This window comes from Podarcis liolepis (assembly GCF_965112155.1).
Source record: "Podarcis liolepis genome assembly, chromosome: 2".
Lineage (NCBI taxonomy): Eukaryota > Metazoa > Chordata > Lepidosauria > Squamata > Lacertidae > Podarcis > Podarcis liolepis.
Window position 1 is genome coordinate 97,866,702 of NC_139555.1, and position 21,596 is coordinate 97,888,297.

Below are 21,596 nucleotides of genomic sequence, written 5' to 3' on the forward strand. Positions count from 1 at the left end.
AGGTGGTTGTTCAATGGTGAGGCAAAGGCCCATTGCAACACTAATGTCTCACAACAAATGAAACTGATCTGTAGAAAACACAACTTGAAAAAGCGACAATGCACGTATTTTTGTAAACTAAGAAATCTTTCATAAAAATATATTTTATTTCATTTTTTTAAAAATAGTATTTGCCCAACCACTAGAAACCTGAGGTCAGCATTTGCGCAGTATTTGTTTATCTGGGCAGAAGCACTCTCTCTCTCTCTCTCTCTCTCTCTCTCTCTCTCTCTCTCTCTCTCTCACACACACACACACACACACACACACTGTCTGATACAGCAGATTTGCACAAAACAGCAGTAAAACATTAATTTTAAAAATGTGTGTGTGTTGGTCCAAGCTGTAGTCAACTAAGTTTTACTCAGAGTAGATCCACTGAAATGAATGGCCATGATTAACTTTAAGTATAATGGCTTATAATGGCTTATAATGGGTCTACTCTGAGTAAACAATAGTTGACTACAACCCCTGAGGTCTTTGGGCATGCATATTTGTTTACCTGCTCAGGCACACACCTTTTATCCCCACCCCCAGCATTTCAGATTTGCACAGAACTGTAGTATGCTAAGGTTAATGTGTGTTGCTCCAAGACCCACAAGGATTTGGAGTCACTCAGATCCCCGCCCCCGACTCTTAATTCCCTACCTCCTGTACCTGCAAAGGCAAGGTTTACTTTAATTTTGAATGCAGCTGTTTTGCACGATATCTCTTATGATAGAAGAGGCTGATGGAAACAAAATGGAAGTAAGGGAGTGTGGTGACAAATTGCACCGCCGAAACATCACCAGAACCTCTCCACATAATGAGCTCCAATGTATCCACGCTCAGGTAACAAGCAATTTTATATTGGATTTACTTCCCATTTTCCGATTTTACCTGGATCAGAACAATCCGAGTTTACTGTTGGAAAAACTGCATATTGCCAGTTGGATGAGGAAAGTGTTATGTGGGCAACACCCTCCGAAATCAAGTCACATACCTCTTCAAATCCACATTAAGCTCCCATGTGGATGAGCTGTTGGGCTATAGCTAACATCACCAAATGTAATTATTTATTAAGCTTTCTTTCCTGTCTTTCCCAGGGGTTCAGTTTGGATTTGGATATACCCTTGCCTTATTTTATCCTCCTAGGAACAACTCTGTTAGGTGTGCTAGCATAATAGATAAATTGCTGAGTTGCCCATGACCAACTGGGGAGTCATACAACTCAGCATCTAATTTAAATGGAGTCTCCAGCAGCCAGACTATCTACCCTGATCCCACAATTTCCCAGCCCCAGCCCAAAATACGCACCAGCAACCATTGTATAATATAAGAAAAACCATTCCGATTCACTGTTGAGAAATGCCTGAATTTGGATTCTCAGTCTTATTTCTTCTTCCTGTCAATGTTTCTTCCTGTCAATGTTTCCTGCTCTCCTGCATTCAACTGTAAAATAATCCATGCCGTTTCTCGAAATAAAGTTTGCTTCCAGCCATGGAATTGCGTATCTTGCGGGATTTGAATAAATTGTGTCACTGTGCCGGGTGATTAAAGAATGAGTAATTTTAAGGAAGTTGGCATCAGTCCTGGTGGGCACCCTGGCATTGTTCCAATTTCCAATCTGGAAATGCCCAGAGAAGTGAGTGTTCTCCTACGGAACACTGTGAATTGCCCACATCCACAGCCATAGTAGTGATGTATGGAAGTGAAAGCTGGACCATAAAGAAGGCTGATCGCCGAAGAATTGATGCTTTTGAATTATGGTGCTGGAGGAGACTCTTGAGAGTCCCATGGACTGCAAGAAGATCAAACCTATCCATTCTTAAGGAAATCAGCCCTGAGTGCTCACTAGAAGGACAGATTGTGAAGCTGAGGCTCCAATACTTTGGCCACCTCATGAGAAGAGAAGCCTCCCTGGAAAAGACCCTGATGTTGGGAAAGATGGAGGGCACAAGGAGAAGGGGACGACAGAGGACGAGATGGTTGGATAGTGTTCTCGAAGCTACCAGCATGAGTTTGACCAAACTGCGGGAAGCAGTGGAAGACAGAAGTGCCTGGCGTGCTCTGGTCCATGGGGTCACGAAGAGTCGGACACGACTAAACGACTAAACAACATGCTGAAAGCTTGGGAACAGAGATAGCTTTCATGTATTAGCCAAGTGAAGGGCAGATGAATAAAGAGCAGCAGGCATACAGCCAGGACCTGCATGCATACCCTCCAACATTTCTCTGATGAAAATAGGGACGTCCTGGTCAACTACACCAACAATAATAATTTTTATTGCCCACCGCTCTGATTGGGTTGCCCCAGCCACTCCGGGTGGCTTCCAACATACATAAAAACATAATAAAACATTAAACTTATTTTTTAAAAAAACTTCCCTATATAGGGCTGCCTTCAGATGTCTTCAAGAGGTTGTATAGTTACTTGTCTCCTTGGCTCGGGGGTTGCATATGCATTGGACAAATGCCTGACTATACTGGTAGAGGCTTTTGCATATGGATCAGAACCAGGGCATCATATCACATCAAGGATCCATGAGCAAAGTCCCCAGTTCCATTTTTGGATTTTCACCCAATGCATGGAAGTTGTGGATCAACACCAACTTGGATGCCTTCAAAAGGGGATTAGATGAATTCATGTTTTTGAAATATGTCCTGCATCAAAAATACCAGGGTGGTGAATAATAAATGTAACAAAAAAGTAGAAGGTAACACAACCACAAAATGCTGTACAATACAATTGCAAAACAACATTAGAAGGTATCAATGATATAGATGGAAACTGGCCATCTTAATAAGCCTGGGCAAACAGATTTTGGGTTTAGCATTGCAAGGTTGGTGCCAGCCTCTATGTCTTGCATGTTCCACAAATGTCATACTAGAAGAGGCTATATGATATAATGTACTTTCCATATTTTAATTTTTTTTTAAATAAACACATCTAATTGAAAGCAAGGAAACACTAAAGACAAAAATGTCAACCATATACCCCACTCCACCTGGTTTTACATTCTTGACTTCTGCCAGTTGCCCAGAAGGATGAAATTCAGGCCAGTTCACTATAATTCTGGCAGACTGGTAGCCAAAGTGCTCAGATATTTTTACCTCTTTCCCTACTGTTCTGTTCTCGTCCTTTCATTCAGTCCTCTGAAAAATCGACCCTCACAGCCAGAACAGAACATGTAAATTTTATTATTTTGCAAATTTAATCTGAGCACTAAATATATGTGTGTGTGTACAGAGCAAGGATAGCCCCAGCCCGGAGTCTTCCTCTCCTTGCTAAGGAGCCAGAGCGTGTATTTATGGCAGATAAGATCTGTTGCTATTATGTACTCCCTTCTGAGATGACTAGCAGTGAACAGTCTTTACAAAGTTAAATCCATTCATTGACATGCTGTGGTTGTTGTACTAGCTTCAGACTTGTGTTACGCCTAAATCCCTGTGAGGCCTGGCATGGTTTTGTTCTTCAGAGCTATTAACTAGCCCTTTGGCTCCGATGTGCACTTCCCAAACCCAATCCTTCAACCTTTCCTTCATTACCTTCGATTTCTCTTTGAAAAACTTCCCTGCCACTTGGAATTTCTCCCTGCCAGCCCTTCAGATAGCAAATTTCCAATGGGAAGAACTTCAATGTGCGTTGCAGACAATTTAGTTCATCAGTCACTTGTACGACATGTTGCTGGAAGCCTTGTTTTGTGTGGGTTTAAAGCTGGGCTGAAACTGCATGCTCATAGAACAGAGACAGAAATAGGATTCTTTTATACACAGGATACAGTTCTATCACAGTCCTTGTTATCTCTCCTACAAAGAACAGCACAACTTATTCCAGTGGGTAAAGAGCTGAGCAACACAGGGGAAGGCCTGAGGTCAGGGACCATGACTAAAAGCAACAGGGGGCCGGAACAAGCTTTCGTTGTCCCATGTCTCTTTCTCATGGATCCAAAAGTCACCTGTCTCCAGACATCACTCAAACTTATTCATGCTGACATCTGTACCTACTGACCTTTGAAAGGCATCCAAACTTGCAAACGCCACACACCACATGGACACACATCCTTGTCCCCTGGGGAAAACAGTGTGAGGAGCTGCGTGCCTCACTTTCCCTTTGGGCCATCTGCTGCCATGGTCCATGGTTTCAATGATACAGTTTGGAAAATCAGATCTGAAAAGCACATTTTCAAATTCGGCTTCTGCAAGGTCTTGGGGACTTCCAGGCATACCAGATTCCTTTGCCCAGGTGCTTCTCTCCATGTGGCTGTTGGAACGGTGATAGAGCTGAGCCCCAGGGCTTGTAGGCAACAGCAAGGAAATGGGATGGGCCACTAGGCAAGTGGGGAAGCCAGCCCTACAACTTCGCCCCACTTCCTAGCATCCTTCAAAACCAACCATAAGGCATGGGGGTTAGTCCTTCCAGCTCCAGCAACTGCTCTGCACTGTTCTCTCATGGGGTTGTTGTTTTTTTAATTGATAGTTGCCCATCTGGTGGCTATGGGGACCAAGGAAGGTGTTCACTCACACCATGGTACCCATAGGACTAGGTGGATGATTCCTGACACACTGGTCAGCCATCTTTTTGTCCATACAATGTCCTTGAAAAGCTACTGGGGATATTGTATAGGGGAATAGGATGGCTGCCGTCATAGGTACATCATAGGACAGACATCTTTTTCTCCATTCAACTCCCCAGGAAGAAATTCTTATGTATTGTCATGCTATGCAGCTACTTTGTAAGAGTATTTTAAAACACTTGTTATAAACTTTGCTACCATGTGATATCTTTAAACTGCTGAGACATGTGTCCTACCATTCAGAAAAGTGTTAAATTTTCATTCTCACTGACGTCCAAGCTGAGGTCATATTGTTTGAGATTTTATACAGATCAAATTCCTTAAGCACCCCTACCTTAAACGAAATCACAGTAGAATATCTTAATGTAGTAGCACTTAGCCCAGAGTTTCAGTTAATCCAAATCTGTGAAAAACTTACCAGTTCTAAGGAATTCAGATGTTTTGAATTGTAAATCTTTTGGGAACAACCCTCCCAACCTTTTAAATAAATTGTGGACGTGTTTGTTGATCTGAGCTCCTAAAACAAACAAACAAACAAACAAACAAACAAACAAACAAACAAACGGTACTGGACTAAGTTGGAGGTCTCTTAAATGAGGGGAATGCCCCTTCCCCCAAAAAAACACACACTGGGGAGGTATGTCTTGGCAGATATATATCGTATCAGATATTTCTGAACAAATTGAAATCTCCAGATTGTATCTGTAGGCAGAAAAACTCACTTTTTTCTTCGGTACTGTTGAGCATCGTCTGGTGCGTCTCTCTGTCTGAGTGTGCTAAATGGACCTCAGTGGGGAATGTTGCTCTTGTCTCCGCCTTCCTGCCCCCCTCTTTACAAATGAAGCCATCTGAATTCACAAAATCGAAAAAAATACGAACCTCCTGCTCAGTTTCCAGTGGCGCTGCAGAAGGACAGGGCTATAGATTTTCCCAGGAGTGAAAAATAATTCACCCAGTCTGCTCGTTATTCATACAGACAGTGCATTAATAATATGGGACCCTGAGATCTCTCCTTATCTAGGCCGGAGCACAGCTAGAGGGATGAGGAGCTGACTCTTTGGATTTAAAATAACATTTTTTCCCCTCTTTCTGTGGAAATAAGAATTGATTGAAAGTACTTTTAAGGAGTTTAGAGAGAGGAGGGGAAAAAACCCCGTTCTTTGATACCATCTAAAGTACATATTAGATAAATAGAAAACTATTGGCTTTTTGACTGTGAACAATTTTCACTTGATTCAAGTGCTGATATAGAAGAGCTTCTGAGCGCAATACAAAGTATTTACTAAGGACCTCCTCAAAGCCCACTGGAGCCGATGCGCACATTCCCATTAACTTCAGCGGGCTTTGAATCAGCTGCCTAAGTATAAAAATTCCTCACCATCCAAAGCTTGTCAGGAAAAATTAGGCCCAGTTGTTTCATCTGCGTGTGGGGGAAAAAAATCTTTCTCATATGTGAGTTAGAGAGCAAACAAATTAAAAGCAACAACAAAATACTGTCTCCTTAAGGAGCAGGCATACATTGCCAGAAATGGCATTAGCCATTTCATCACCTGAGGAGAAAGGGCGAAATCACACCCCTAGCCTGTCATTCAAATCTGCTTCATCCATTCACCATCCTCTAGTATAGTGGGGCCATCCCTACCATTAGGAAGAAGGAGGTGGCTGCCTCAGTCAGGCAGCTGACCATGGGTGCCATGTATTATTGCTGGTTTGTTTTTTTGTTTATCCAGGTTGGGGAAGAATACTTGTGGGGATTTTCTGCATCAGATGCCAAAATAACTTGTTTGGCCTCGGGTACTATGCACCTTGTCGGGACGTGGGTGGCGCTGTTGGTTAAACCACAGAGGCTAGGACTTGCCGATCAGAAGGTCAGCGGTTCAAATCCCCGCAACGGGGTGAGCTCCCGTTGCTCGGTCCCTGCTCCTGCCAACCTAACAGTTCGAAAGCACGTCAAAGTGCAAGTAGATCAATAGGTACCACTCCAGCGGGAAAGTAAACGGCGTTTCCGTGCACTGCTCTGGTTCGCCAGAAGCGGCTTAGTCATGCTGGCCACATGACCCGGAAGCTGTACGCCGGCTCCCTCGGCCAATAAAGCGAGATGAGCGCTGCAACCCCGTCATCCATGACTGGACCTAATGGTCAGGGGTCCCTTTACCTTTACCTTACTATGCACCTTCTCTGTGGGAGGGCACTGTTTGTTGCTCTGCCTCAGGTAGCAACGTGTCTTGAGTTACATCTACCCAGCAAGCATTGCATCACAATTCCTTCATGGAGCTTTTTACATGCCTCACAGTGGACAACCTGGATATACGTAAGTTTCAGATGTCTAATTCCTGAAAATGGAGTAATGGTATACTCCCATAGAAGGGGCCGGAAATCCCAGTTTCCTCTGCCTGCTATCTCACGTAGTGCTTAAACCAACAGTCAATCCAGTCTTGACTCTTACTCCAACTGATTTTTTTTTAAATTGCCAAAATGTCTCTGGCTATACTTTCTAGATGAGATATAGACATAGCTGGTGGCTGAAGACTTTATTTCCTCTTCTCCTGGCCCCCTCAACAATCTATCACTGCTTCTATAGCCTATATATAGCAGGGGTATTTAAAATGAGAGTCGTCATAGTGTCCTCTTTTTTGCTCTTCAAAATATGGCAACCCTACCTAACAGAAACCACCCCTGTCCTTGTGTTAGCCAAGTATTCACACTATGTCCATTACAAAGTCAGGTTGCTGAACTGGTTGGCTGCTGACTTTCAAAAAACATTAATTAAATCTCGTCCACTGTAGCCACTTGAATTATTAATGCATCAACACAAATGAGACAAGAGGTGGCACAATGGGATAATTCTGAAATTTAAAATGTAATCCTGCATTGCCTGTGCACACATTACTCAACCCTTTGGCAGCTCCACTGGAAATTTAGCTGCTGTGCTTACTTCTGAATAGTTACAAGCCATTCTTTTACCAGTGACTAGGGGAACAACTCCCAAGAGATAATGCATTTCTATGCAACAGACTTCTAGCATATCATGGAACATAAGGTAAATTTCCTAGCTGAGGAATAATTCACCCCCCGAGAAAACACCAATGAAAATACATCCATTGGAAAATACATCCACTGTTGTGTGGGGCTTCAGTGTGCACTTGGAGATCTCTGCATTCAGGAGCTTCCTTGATCACTCATCTAAATCAAGGAATACTCTATACACAGCATGGGGAAAATGTGGATCTTTCCTTGACTCACAGAAGAGAACAGCTATGCACTTACTGAAGTCTCCAAATTATGGATGTATGCACGAGTCCCCAGGGTCATTTGTCCATTACACATTCATTCACATAAGAAAAGCTGTTAATAATGGAACCACAGAGGGAATAAAAACGTGGTACTTTCAGCACAGATGTGATAGATCCATATTGGTAAGTGAAGTACAGTGGTACCTTGATTTACGAACTTAATCCATTCTGAAAGTCTATTCTTAAACCAAAGTGTTCTTAAACCAAGGCATGCTTTCCCATAGCAGCGGGGGACTCAATTTACACTCAGCAGAAAGCAGAACATGTTCTGCTTCCCAGGAAAAGTTCACAAACCAAAACACCTACTTCCGGGTTTGCAGCGTTCTTAATCCAAGTTGTTCATAAACTAAGCTGTTCTTAAACCAAGGTACCACTGTATATTAAGAGAGGGAAATGTTTATTTTTCAAACAAACAAACAAACAAACAAACAAAACAAACCACACAGATGTCACACAAAAACAGAATCCAAACCAAGACTGAATCTGCCAGTCCAACTGATCTTGGCAATTGACTATTTGAGGATGAAATCCTAATTCTAAGATCAATAGGACTTACTTCTGAGTAGATATGGTTAGGGTTGTGTGGTCTTTCATCAATTACTTATTAAAACTTTGAAAGAGTGATCACGGCTGATGATGATGTTGTAAACCATATGGCCACTTTAAGGAAACAATCTTATATTGTTCATTGACTATAAGGACAGGTCCACGAATCCAGTGTGCACAGTCCTATACTTCATACTGTAGTGGTATACTTGTAAGCTGTATACTCACACAGAACGTATGTGTGTGCATCTGTTGAGTAGGAGTCTGTGTAATCAGCACTGAGTGGCAGCAGGGGACAGCAATAACTATGCCAAGTTAAAGTGGGTTGCAAATGGCCACAATCTTTTCACTGGCTACAGCTTCTAGAGTTTGATATTGCATAGGGCTAGAATTGAGTCACTAGACAGCCTGGCTGCTGGCGAATACTGCTGTCCAAGCCCAAATGCTAGGACAACATTGCTGGGAATGTCAGAGATCTTTGGCCCACCATGGCACAAACTGATACTGCACAACCATCCTGAAACATGAGTGCAGGTGCCCCCAAAATGACAGCCCAATATCCCTCCTAGGGATCCCTCCAGTGAGGAGCAGGAAGCTGGCTCCCCTATTTACCTATGGATCCAGTCCAATCCCTCCAGTGCGGGCAATGAGAAGTTCTGAGGGGAATATAGAGTGATGCACTTAAACCATGTTGCTTTGAGAAAGCTGGAACCTTTGAATCACTGAGCCTAATGGTGAATGTGTATAAAATTCTGTCCTGGCCTGATAGGCTATGGAAGGGTGGGAGTTCTGACAACCACAGTGTCAAAGCCAAGCCTTTTATTTATGTTCTAGGCATGGACCAGTAGGAGAACAGTCCACCTCAGGTCCATTCCAAAGCCACCCTCCCAGAAGATACCCTGCACAGTGCAGGTGGCAGGAAGCTGTCCCAGTAAGCTGCTGACTGCACACCAATATAGATTCCACTCATTCTTATGCCCCCTCCCACCATTGCTTCGTTAGCATTCATTTTTGGAGCATCCTGAAGTAAAAACTGCTACTGCGGTGTGCTTTTAAGAAATAAAAATCAGCAACGGAAGAGGGCACAGTTTGTAAGTTCAGCAAATTGAGAATAACTGAGCCATCAAAACTTCGTTTTTGTAGATGCTCACGGTAGCTGCAGAGGTCAGTGAAGTCTGGAAGGATGACCAGGTCTGATGCTGCCATGTGTTAGCAGTGAGACCAGCTCAGGATCCAACATGTCCTGGACCACATCAACCCCTTCCCACTCACAGAACACCCCATTTCAGGGTTTTGCCTTGGCTTCTATCAGTAGTGACCCCCTCCACACCACAGTGAGAAGGATTTCGATCGCTCTGTTAGCGTAATTTCATAGAATTTGGACTTGGAAGGAACTTAAAGGGCCATCTAGCCCAACCCTCTCCAATGCAGGAATATTTCTCCTTGCCACATTCGTTATCAATACGGAATGCTATTACGATCCTTTCAGCTTGCTTTTTAAACAAAATTCTTCCAACTATAGGCCATGCCGGTGACTGTATGCAATGGCAGCTCTGTGTTAAGACTTCTGACTTTCCAAATATTTTACACATCTCCTTGGATAAGCAAGGTTGTATTGTAAAAGTTTGCACATATTCATAATGCCATACGCTGAGCCAGCTACTTGCCATCAACACACGACGGTCTGTTCCGCGTCGTCCCGGCCACTTTCCCAGGTAGACAGGAGCATTTTACTGTTTGTGATCTCTCTTCAATCCGATTCTTATTACAACATCTGTGTGCTGCTATAACTTCACACGTCCCTCCTTCTGGCAAGAAAGAGAGAAGATGGACACCATGATTAGGATGGAGTACTCTGGATAGGTAAAACAAAAAGAAAAGAAAACCCAAACACCTGAGCGTGATACTCTCTGTAAGTCTTCACCCATCTGGTTCCCTCCAGATGTTTTGGCCCACAATTCCCTTCAGCTCCAGCCAGAAATGTCTGAAGGACACCTGGTTGATGAAGGATGTGTTGGTAGGGAATAGAAGCCAGAATTTTAAAATGTTATCTGTCTCTACATCAATGCAAGCATCTCATGACACACATTTTTTCCAGAGCTCTAGATCCAAGAAGAGGTGTAGAGCGGGTGAGAAAGGACACTGCCACCTCCAGGTTCACACTGCTGTCCATTGCAGTGCCGCAATGCATATAATAGTGACTTGTGCGACTGCAAGTGAACTATGAGCTGAGCAGCCAACTTCCCAGCAAGCTCACACTTCTCGCTTAAGGTTAGATCAGGCCTCCTGACCCTACTGGTTTCAAACACCAATAGCACAATGTGTTGACATGCAAGCCTTATTTTGCAAACTTAGGAAGTTTCTGATCTCACACTTGTATGTGAAATAGAGGGAAATTAGGCAGGGCACAGGGTTCGTGCACCATCCATAAATTCTGCGTGACCCAAGTTCAAAATGCATTAAGCGCATAATTGCTGGGTGATTAGAAGTCCAAATATGCTTGGTTGCAAGTATTTGTTTGCATTGTTGGTTTGCAGCACTGAAAAAACAACAAAAGACAAATCTGCAACACGTACAAAATGACCTATGTACAAAACGACCACTTAATTTGCAAACAAAATGAATTTGTCATTTAAGTTGCTGAAAAAGAAATTGGATTCATTTACGCAGTGCTTTTTTTCTGGGGGGACGCAGGGGTATGCATACCCCTAAACATACTTTTTTTAGAAAAAAAAGGACTGCCTTTATGTAATTAATTAAAATGTAGTATCTTCCCAGGGCACCTTAAAAAATAAAACTGCATCAAATATAAAGCAATATATATAATCATAACAGCTACAGTACAATTGTCTTTTGAGGCTGCAAGGGAGGAATCACTCTGTCGCTCAGGTCCTATTTGCAGGCTTCTCACAAGCATCTGACTGGCCACAGGGTGTTGGACAAGGTGAGTCACTGGCCTGATTCAGAAGGACTCATGTTCTTATGCCAAATCCCGCCATTTCATTTCAATATACCGACCGCATATGGTTGTTGCAATTTAAGGATACAGTGGTACCTCTGGTTACGAACTTAATTCGTTCCGGAGGTCCGTTCTTAAGCTGAAACCGTTCTTATCCTGAGGTGCGCTTTCACTAATGCTGGGGCAAAGTTCACAACCAGGAGCAGCTACTTCCAGGTTAGTGGAGCTCATAACCTGAAGCATTCATAACCAGAAGCGTTTGTAACCAGAGGTACCACTGTAAAAGAAGCCACCACCTTCTCACTAAAAGAAATCTTCAGCAAAAAAAAAAAAAAAAAGTTTTTAGAGCCTGCCTAAATGATATCAGTGACTTTTGTTTTTGTGAATTTATAAGTAGCTTTTTATTTATTGGTCATTCGTCCCCTGTGTGTTTCTATTTCAAAATTAAAAAGTTTTGAGGCCAGTCTTAGGATTCATTTTTTGGGGGGGAGGCTTAGAAATGTATTCTAAGCTCAAGCTAGGGAACGTTCAGCTGGGAAATAAGCCTTCACTAACATTATCAGAATCAAGAAGCTGACAACTACTCTTCCCAGACTCTAGGGGCACTAGAACTCCTCATTTCTCAAATCTTTTAGAGCTGGAGCCTCTGTCATTGCACATCATTCTGAATGCAAATCTAGAAGCATTTTCTAGATAAAAACTGATTATTAATATTTCTCTCAGTCCTATACTGCAGTAAATACGCCACAATGTGTTTGGAAGCTTTATTCTGGTGGGGAAAGTGCTGTTGTGCTCAGGTATTGCATTTAGGCTTCCAGTGGTCATCTGGTTGGTCAGTGTGAGATGCTGGAGCAGAAGGGCCAGTGGTCTGGTGCAGCCTGCTCCTCTTGTATTCTTAAGATGACTGCGCCCTCAATTAAAAGCATCTCAGTCAAAATTCCAAGAGTCATGAATCTCTTCCTGTTCCCTTCTTGCTATGAGAGACCTGAATGGAATAACAGGGCATAACAGTGATGGCCTTTTGTCTAGCTCACTGCCTTTTTGCCTCAGAAAAGAGCTGCGTCAGGGCCAAGTAAATATGTTTCTGCACCATACAGGAAACGGCTCCTCTTGATGAGAGGAATTAAATATTAACAATGGGGTCCATTGTGCCTTCTTCAGCTTGCAAGCTCATCAATACCGAGCCCCAAGAGTACATGACCTAAGGTCTTTTACCTTAACAGACATTAACCAGCTTTGATTGACTCATCCCTGAAAGCCGAAGGTTTGAATATTTAAAATTGCATAAAGCTTTCCCACACATTAAGGGGTCGTTCTTAGCTGGGAGTCTCCATGTGTGACATTTAAAATGGCTGGATTGGCTTCAGGTACTTTTTCAAAGACTACTTCGTCAACAGAATATTGCATCAAAATGAGGCGTGCAGTGGACCAGTTTGATTATTGTGACATGAATGGCATTGGGGAGATACTCCCTAACAGATACTCTTTGCCTGATTGATTGAAATGTATGCTTTGCAGCCTTCTCTCTGCCACTGCCTTGAACTAGGAAAGCCTCTAGAATCCTCTCTGGTGCAAGTCCAGTTTAGAAATGAAGAACCGCCCCAGAAATTACCCACCACCCACAAAGCAGATGGAGAAGACACACGTCTCCTCATGGTCTTCTCCCCATTATCCATGGTGAGATGGATAATATTTCTATGCAAATTATAGTAATTTAAATTTTGCATCTGCACATATAAATCAGCACCTGATTTATTTATTTTTTAAAAAATCTCTGTCCCTGCCTTGTCTTCTTTTCCACAATTCTGGCTAACCCCAAATTGGCCACAGTGAGTGTTTTTATTATTATTGCACCTTTCATCAGTGGCGTAGCGTGGGTTGTCAGCACCCGGGGCAAGGCAAGTAATTTGCGCCCCCTAACCCTAACCCCCAGATGTTGCGCCCGGTGCGGCCGGGCCCCCCCCCCCTGCACTCCCCACGCTACGCCACTGCCTTTCATTCAAAGAAGGAAACTGCATCACCAGACTCTAATCTGGCTCTGCTGTCCATCACACCTCCAAGGAGCTCAAAGTAGTGTGCATAATTCTCCTCCTCCCCATTTCACCCCCATGACAACCCTGTGAAGCAGGTTAGGCTGAGAGTGAGTGACTGGCCCAGGGTCACCCAGGGAGCTTCATGGTTGACTGGAGATTTGAACTTTGGTCTCCCAGGTCCTGGTCTGACACTCTAACCACTACACCACACAAGCTCATTTGACATTTAGATACTTCTCAGAGGGTCTGGTTCATTGTAAAAGGTAAAGGGACCCCTGACCATTAGGTCCAATCGTGGGTGACTCTGGGGTTGTGGCGCTCATCTCGCTTTATTGGCCAAGGGAGCCAGTGTACAGCTTCCGGGTCATGTGGCCAGCATGACTAAGCCACTTCTGGCGAACCAGAGCAGCACACGGAAATGCCGTTTACCTTCCTGCCAGAGCGGTACCTATTTATCTAATTGCACTTTGACGTGCTTTCGAACTGCTAGGTTGGCAGGAGCAGGGACCGAGCAACAGGAGCTCACCCCGCCGTGGGGCTTTGAACTGACGATCTTCTGATCGGCAAGTCCTAGGCTCTGTGGTTTAACCCACAGCGCCACCCACGTCCCCTGGTTCATTGAGTGGCATATAAATATTGTGTGTGCTATCATGCACACACCTGCAGCTGTGATCACTTTGGAAATGAGATGCCAAGCCAGAAGGGGGTCTAAAGAAGAAAAAAGTTGTTGGGATCATGCTGAATGCCTGTGTTGAGGTATGGGGTTGCTTAGCTATGCACCTGTGTTGCTTAGGTATGTTTAAATATTCTTTCATTTCATTTTCAATGCCTCCGGTCTCATAAGCATTTGCTTGCAACGGTGACGGAATGCAAAGCCTCTTGTAAAAGAATAGCGGCACTGACACAGATGAAGGGGCAAAATAAAGATTTTATAAATGTACATTCATGTTTATAGACTTTTAAAAATGGATTATTGACTCGACTCTGTAGCACTTTCCAAAGAGTCATTATAGTATCTGTCATAAATGCATATTTAGGGACTTGTACAAAAATGTGCATTTATTGACCTCATAGGTTGTAACCACACTAAAAGTTTAAATCATTGTCACGAATGACAGGGAAGGCGCCTCTGAGCATTTTATGGTCTACTGAGCCATTTCAGCTTCTGGCTGTGTTTTGTAAGTAAGTTGGAGACAGTCTATTGACTTTGGTCGCTTGGGTGGCAGGGGGCAAGGGAGGGGGGGGCACAGTTTGGCCCTTACAGAAGATTCATCAGAAACATGTTGAAAAGTATAATGACTTTTCATAGAAACTTGGCTATTCATTACATTGTACCCCTGGGGACTGGGGATCTTCCCTCTGTCTCACACACTGCACAGAAACTAACAAAATGGTGTCTGTGATTGGAAAGGGGACATTAGAAGTGACATATCAGGTCAGGCTGAAAGACCATCTAGTCTGGCATTCTGGGTGGAATCCAATTGGTGCCTGTTAGAATTTCTGCTGCATGATTGCAGTTGTGGGATTGTTGTCATTCACATGACAGTATATGTTTTGACTCCACAGAGTGGGAAGTGACGGAGACTGGATGTTTGTGTTACTGTGTTTCGTGAAGTGGGACTATTGTCATTTGTTCTTTCTTTGCTGTCTGATGCTAGAGAGAGAGTGAGAGCCATGTTGCAGTGCTCTGTGTGTGTTTATATGTAAATAAAGTAGATTAGCCAAAATGCTGAGTTCATGATGCGCAAACTCTGTGGATCCCTAAGTGTGCCGGTGTCTGTTGGCATCAGTCGCTGTGATGTTTGGGCTGAAGAAAGCTTTTGAAGCTCCTGAACGATCGACCAGGAGGGAGAGAACATGCCAGTTGGGCATGTGTCTCTGCCACGGTCCTACTCAAGTATAGGCTGAGCTCCTGACAATGCCCCGGTACTCATGGAAGAGCTTTTGGTCTAGTGGGCATCTCTGTCAATGGAAGAGGAAGGGAGGGGGTGTTTGCCAGATCTTTTGCTCGTATTCACGCACCTGTCCCCTCCATTTACACACACACACACACACACACACACACACACACACCTGTTCTGGAAGGGGAAGGGCATTAGCAAAAACATAACATTCTGCTCTTTTCCATTTGCAGAGGCACCTGCTAGATCAAAAGCCCTACCCTGGGTGCAAGCATGCCAGCTGGATTCTGCCTTCTGTTTCCAATGATATGCCCTTAAAAGTTTATGAGAAAGGTGGTGCCTATTCCCTGTTCTTTGACATCAGCTACATTTGCTGGCATATGTGGGTATGTGTACCTAATTGCATACATTCAAGCAGGTGTAATTTGTTGAGACAGAAAGGAAATCTCTGTGGCTATGTGCAGAAATGTGCAAGTGTGTTCGTCTTGGATCATCCCGGTGGTCAATTTCAATCTAGCAATGTTGTCTGTGTGAAAATTCACCAACACTGCCCTCTCTCCCAGTCATCTCGCCTCCTATATATTTACATCAGGGGGGACTGCTCCTGTGTTTTGGGGAGGTACTCATCCATTCCCCTCTTCATGTAATTTTTCTGGCCTACAAAAGACCCCACTATGTGTGTGTGTGTGAGAGAGAGAGAGAGAGAGAGAGAGAGGGAGAGAGAGAGAGAGAGTTTGACTTAGGGCTCCTGAGACAGATAGATGCCAACAAGGTGGAAAAGGTCAAAATAATATAAAGTAGACACAGAATGGGTGTGGACAGAACCAAGCCTTCAGATAAGGATGCAAGCCACCTTCTCCCCAGTCCTTGAAGTGATCATTTTATGCACAGAGAAAGGATGATAATTCACCGCTCAGCTAATCTACATGGTGGGGCAGGTGAGTGTGCACAAATGTGTGTGCTTGAAAGTGTGGGGCAGCCACACCCATATTTGGTCATGCCCACAGTTGAAAAGTGGCCCTCAGAGAGCTGGCTGGGGTGAATGTGGTCCTTGAGTTAAAAAAAAACTCGTTATGCATGCATACCCTCCAACTTTTCTCCGATGAAAATAGGGACGTCCCATTCCGTAATGCAAATTTTACTATTCATACTCCACACATCTCACTGGGTTGCTCCAGCCACTCTGGGCAGCTTCCAACACACACACACACACACACACACACACACACTATAAAACATAAATGTTAAAAAACTTCCCTATACAGGATTGCCTTCAGATGGCTTGGGAGTCGGATAACTCCATACCCTCCAACATTTCTCCAATGAAAATAGGGACATCCTAAGGAAAAGTGGGACATTCTGGGATCAAATCAGAAACCAGGACGGCTTCTCTAAATCAAAGACGTCCCTGGAAAATAGGGACACTTGGAGGGTCTGTGCATGCCTGGTCTAGATGCAATCATATTCCACTTCGGCCTCCTTTCTGTCAATTCATGCAGGCTTATCCAACAATTTCATCCAACAAAAACATATCCCGCTTCCTAATTCGGCCACTTGAGTTTCTATCTTCTGGAGTAATTTCAACACATATATTTTTCCTTCTTCATACTGTGTTTGTTCAAATATTGAAACAGAAGAATGAGGGTTATACACCCACAAGTCCAACACTAAAGGAAGGACCATTTCCTGAGAATGATTTTGTTTTAATTGGAGGCGAAGACTGAACACCTGAAAATGGCAATTACGCCTCTGTTACAAAGCCCCACCACACAGTGAAATATTTTACCCCTAAATGAGAACCTTCTGTGTGCAGCTGTGATATAAAATATCTCATCAACAGAAGGTTTAGAGCACATGCCTAGCTGAAGCCAAGAGTCATTTCCTCATCATATGCATTTTTTACATCTCCCGCTTTGGTTCAGAGGTAGTAACAGAAGCATATTTTGTATTTCAGAATTATAACATGCCCAATCTAGTAGTGGAGCCAAGCCTGAACGGTAAGCAAACTTCCCTCCTTTATTTATTATTTTTTTAAAAGTCCTGATTTGGGTGATACACTGTGGAAGTCATTAACTATGACTTAGGTAGAAAAAACATAGAAATTCCTCCTTTTTTTCCTTTTTTTTTGACAGTGATGGCAATTTAATAGCATTTGACTCCACTGAGTTACATGGCTCTTCCTGCGGCAATGAGAGAGGTTGTTTATCAAAATGATAAACAAGTTTTCATTTTCCTTCCTTGGCTGCATGAGTATGATCAGAAGTCTAAGGCCATCAAGAATTCACTTATTCTGGCCACCAGGCAGACATTAAGCTATTCAGGACCATCTGTGCTTGAAAATAGTTCTACTTAATGGACCTTCCTAGGGCAGGTCGGTCGTAATGAAGGCATGCGGGTGAGAGAGAGTGCACAAGTTGAAGCAGCAGCTAGTTGAAGCTCCTTGAATTTATAAGTAGAGGCTGGTGGATTCAAGAGGCAAAACATGTTTTCCATTTGAATACTCATAAAGTATTATGATAACCCTTGATTCCATTTGTTTCAGTTGTGACTTGGATGCTTCACATTAGCAGCAATGCAATAGCACAAGTGGATTTTATCTTAATCAGTTGTACTTATAATACTGGAGGGAGGGGGGAAATTTAGAAGAATAGCCTAGCTCAGGGTTAGGTAGATGCAGAGCCAGTCCTACCATTAGGCAGGTTGAGGCAGGTGCCTCAGGTGGTGGATGCAGAGGGCGGGGTTCAGGAATGAAGTGGTGGATGGTGCAATGTAACCCAGTTTCGGTCCCTTATACCTTGCTGCCTTCAGAAGGAGGAAGTCCCATTTGCGTATGTCTAATAGTAAGTCATGGGAAGTGGGTGACGCTGTGGGTTAAACCACTGAACCTAGGACTTGTCAATCAGAAGGTTGGTGGTTCGAATCCCCGTGACGGGGTGAGCTCCTGTTGCTCGGTCCCTGCTCCTGCCAACCTAGCAGTTCAAAAGCATGTCAAAGTGCAAGTAGATAAATAGGTACCGCTCCGGCAGGAAGGTAAACATCGTTTCTGTGCGCTGCTCTGGTTCACCAGAAGTGACTTAGTCATGCTGGCTACATGACCCAGAAGCTGTACGCCGGCTCCCTTGGCTAATAAAGCGAGATGAATGCCGCAACCCCAGAGTCGGTCATGACTGGACCTAATGGTCAGGGGTCCCTTTACCTTTACCTAATAGTAAGTCTGTTCTGTCCTGTTTCAAATTGCATGTGTAGATTAAAATTAAAAAGTCTGGAGAATCCCTTAAGGGGGAAAAAGCCCAAGTTACTTACAAGTTCATAAGATGGTCCAAGAGTTGCCATTAATTTCTCCATCCATCCCCTGCCACTCTCCCATTGTAGCTCCCCTCGCCTTACCCCCGCAAAGGGCTCCCCACAATCCGCTTCATATGCATGTAAACTTGCTAAGATATATAAGGTTCTGGAGACTTTTACTAGGGAAAGTGGTGAGCAGAGGAAAGGCTAAGGCAAGCAAGAGACCCCTCCCTCCAACTTTCCCATGCATTAAAACATACGTGTTTGTTTCTTGGAAAATTAGATGGAAACTCACTAGGTAAAGGTAAAGGGACCCCTGACCATTAGGTGCAGTCATGGCCGACTCTGGGGTTGCGGCGCTCATCTCGCTTTATTGGCTGAGGGAGCTGGCGTACAGCTTCTGGGTCATGTGGCCAGCATGACTAAGCTGCTTCTGGCGAACCAGAGCAGCGCACGGAAACGCCGTTTACCTTCCCACCGCAGCGGTACCTATTTATTTACTTGCACTTTGACTTGCTTTCGAACTGCTAGGTTGGCAGGAGCAGGGACCAAGCAACGGGAGCTCATCCCGTCACGGGGATTCGAACCGCCGACCTTCTGATCAGCAAGTTCTAGGCTCTGTGCTTTAACTCACTAGGTACTTGCAAAATGGGATCCATCCTTCTGCAACAATAGTCCTCAGCAGCCTTAATTCCACAAATATTAGCCTACATGGCTGGTAGACCAAGCTGCATAGTGTGCTAATTGCACACTAAATTGCACACTAAATTAGAGTCAAATTGAACTCAATATTGATTTATGCAATATGTTAATAATTGCCTCGCAGTCTCTATCACCCAAACCTTTGTGCTATGAGAAACCTTAAATTCTACCATTTTCTTACTCCTTTAAGCCTGTTAAAATAATCAGGCTTCAGCTATGTCACCGTCATCTACCTCATTAGGAGGGAAGATGCTATTTTGACTAGTACGAAAGCTTGTGATTTATTTTGAGTTCGCAAGACATCAGTTGACGCCTCCACAAAAGATTAGCGTCTTTAGACTTCAAGTCTATGTTCAAGCAACACGACAGTGACATAGACAGAGATTTTTTCCTGTTCATATCATGTTCAGCATGTGCTCTCAGGAAGCAATATGCAATAATGCAATTTTACAGACAGCTGCTGATCTCATGTCCTTTCATGAACACAGTGGAACAAGGCAAGGAAATGCTGAGAAAGACGTTTTGACAATGCACAAAACAATTGTGCACCAGAGTGGCTATGTTAGCAGGGTAACCCAGCTTTTCCTCCATTTGTACATGTGTGCAATTACTGACACGGATTTGGGCATGTGGGTTAGTTGTGGGCACATAGCTGTCAACTTACAGATTTGAAAATAAGGGACCAGCAGCCTCGAAAATAAGGGATCAGCAGCCAAAATAAGGGATCAACAATTACTTTGATAAAATACATATTTTGTTGCGTGCAAATGGCTTTAGATACTTATTAGGTCCATAAATTCCCATATAGCATATATTCAACACAAAAAAACAGCAACAATTTGTTGCTGACAAAGGACAGCTGGACATAGAAAGGGCCCCATTACCTTCAGTAGCTTATTTAAGGGACATCATCAATAAGGGACAGCAGCGGGACATGGCGCTGGGATAAGGGACTGTCCCGCCAAATAAGGGACGCTTGACAGCTGTGTGTGGGCATCTTCTGAAAAATCCAGGATACATAGCAAATGATGGCACTCTTCCCATGAGCGTCTGGCAAGCATACTACAACTGATATTAACATGTACTGTAAATAACACTGCCAAGACATTGGCAACAAAATACATATAGTACAGAATTCAATTCTGTATCGAATACAGAAGCAGTTCTGAATATATCTAAAGTAACCTCGGCGTGAGACAGACGAGGCATGATTGATGGAAGAGGATGAGGCTGCCAATGTAGTAACGATTTCAGCAAGCGTGAGCAGTCTAACTAGGCCCTTTGCTTTTTGTTTCTGTTTTAAAATATAGAGCAAGTTGCCTTAGTAATTTTTGATTCGTATACGGGATATAAATATTAGGGGCATGCACCAACTACAAGATTCTGTTTGGATCCTGATTCAGCACTTTGAAAAGCAATCTGTCTTGCTCAGAGGTGCTTCAAAGCCTTTGTGAAGTAGACACATATTGGAGAGCTGATAACTTGTGTATATAGAATCACAGAATTGTTGGAAGGGACCACGAGGGTCATCTAGTCCAATTGCCTGCAGTGCAGGCATCTTTTGCCCAATGTGGGGCTTGAACCCACAACCCTGAGATTAAGAATCTCATGCTCTACCAACTGAGCTCCCCAAATCTGCTTGATCCCCCTCTCCTTTCACTATTGGGAAATACATTTTAAAAATGGCTATTTTATATATATATATATATATATATATATATATATATATATATATATATATATGCTTTCGTAGATTTTCACGGGTACAGGAATGCAGGTTTTGGTGTCTTCGGGTGTCTTCCCGTGTAAGAGTTGGGGTGTCTAGGCGACGTTTCGACGAGGTCTCACTCGTCATCTTCAGGCTGGTGCTTTCGGCTTCTTGTTACTGGAACAGAGCAGGATCTCAGTGTTTGAGTTCCTATAAATACTGTTGAGGGGGTGTGGTGTATAGCCTCCAACGTTCTGGGCAGAGAGGAAGTTCCCAGGTTAGTGTGTCTTTTCTTCTTTTGTTCCTTAATTACTTGAGGGATATCTTGAGTGATTTCTTGAGTGATATTCTGAGTACCACTTAGGTGGGTCATTAAGTGTGGATTAGTTGCTAAAGCTTTCGTGTCTTGACCTCTTGAGCTTGTTTTTCTTCTCAGAAAAACTCTTCACAAGCTCAAGAGGTCAAGACACGAAAGCTTTAGCAACTAATCCACACTTAATGACCCACCTAAGTGGTACTCAGAATATCACTCAAGAAATCACTCAAGATATCCCTCAAGTAATTAAGGAACAAA

The 21,596-nt window shown here is 43.5% G+C and overlaps 1 protein-coding gene across 1 annotated transcript in view; it reads right to left on the reverse strand.

Annotated features, from left to right (window-relative positions):
* Nucleotides 1–21,596, reverse strand: part of TAFA1 (TAFA chemokine like family member 1) — a 336,718-nt gene that overhangs the window by 39,485 nt on the left and 275,637 nt on the right. Inside the window, exon 3 of the mRNA XM_083493615.1 lies at nucleotides 10,102–10,242. Within this exon, the coding sequence (XP_083349741.1) occupies nucleotides 10,102–10,242 (141 nt within the window). The remainder of the gene's footprint in view (nucleotides 1–10,101; nucleotides 10,243–21,596) is intronic.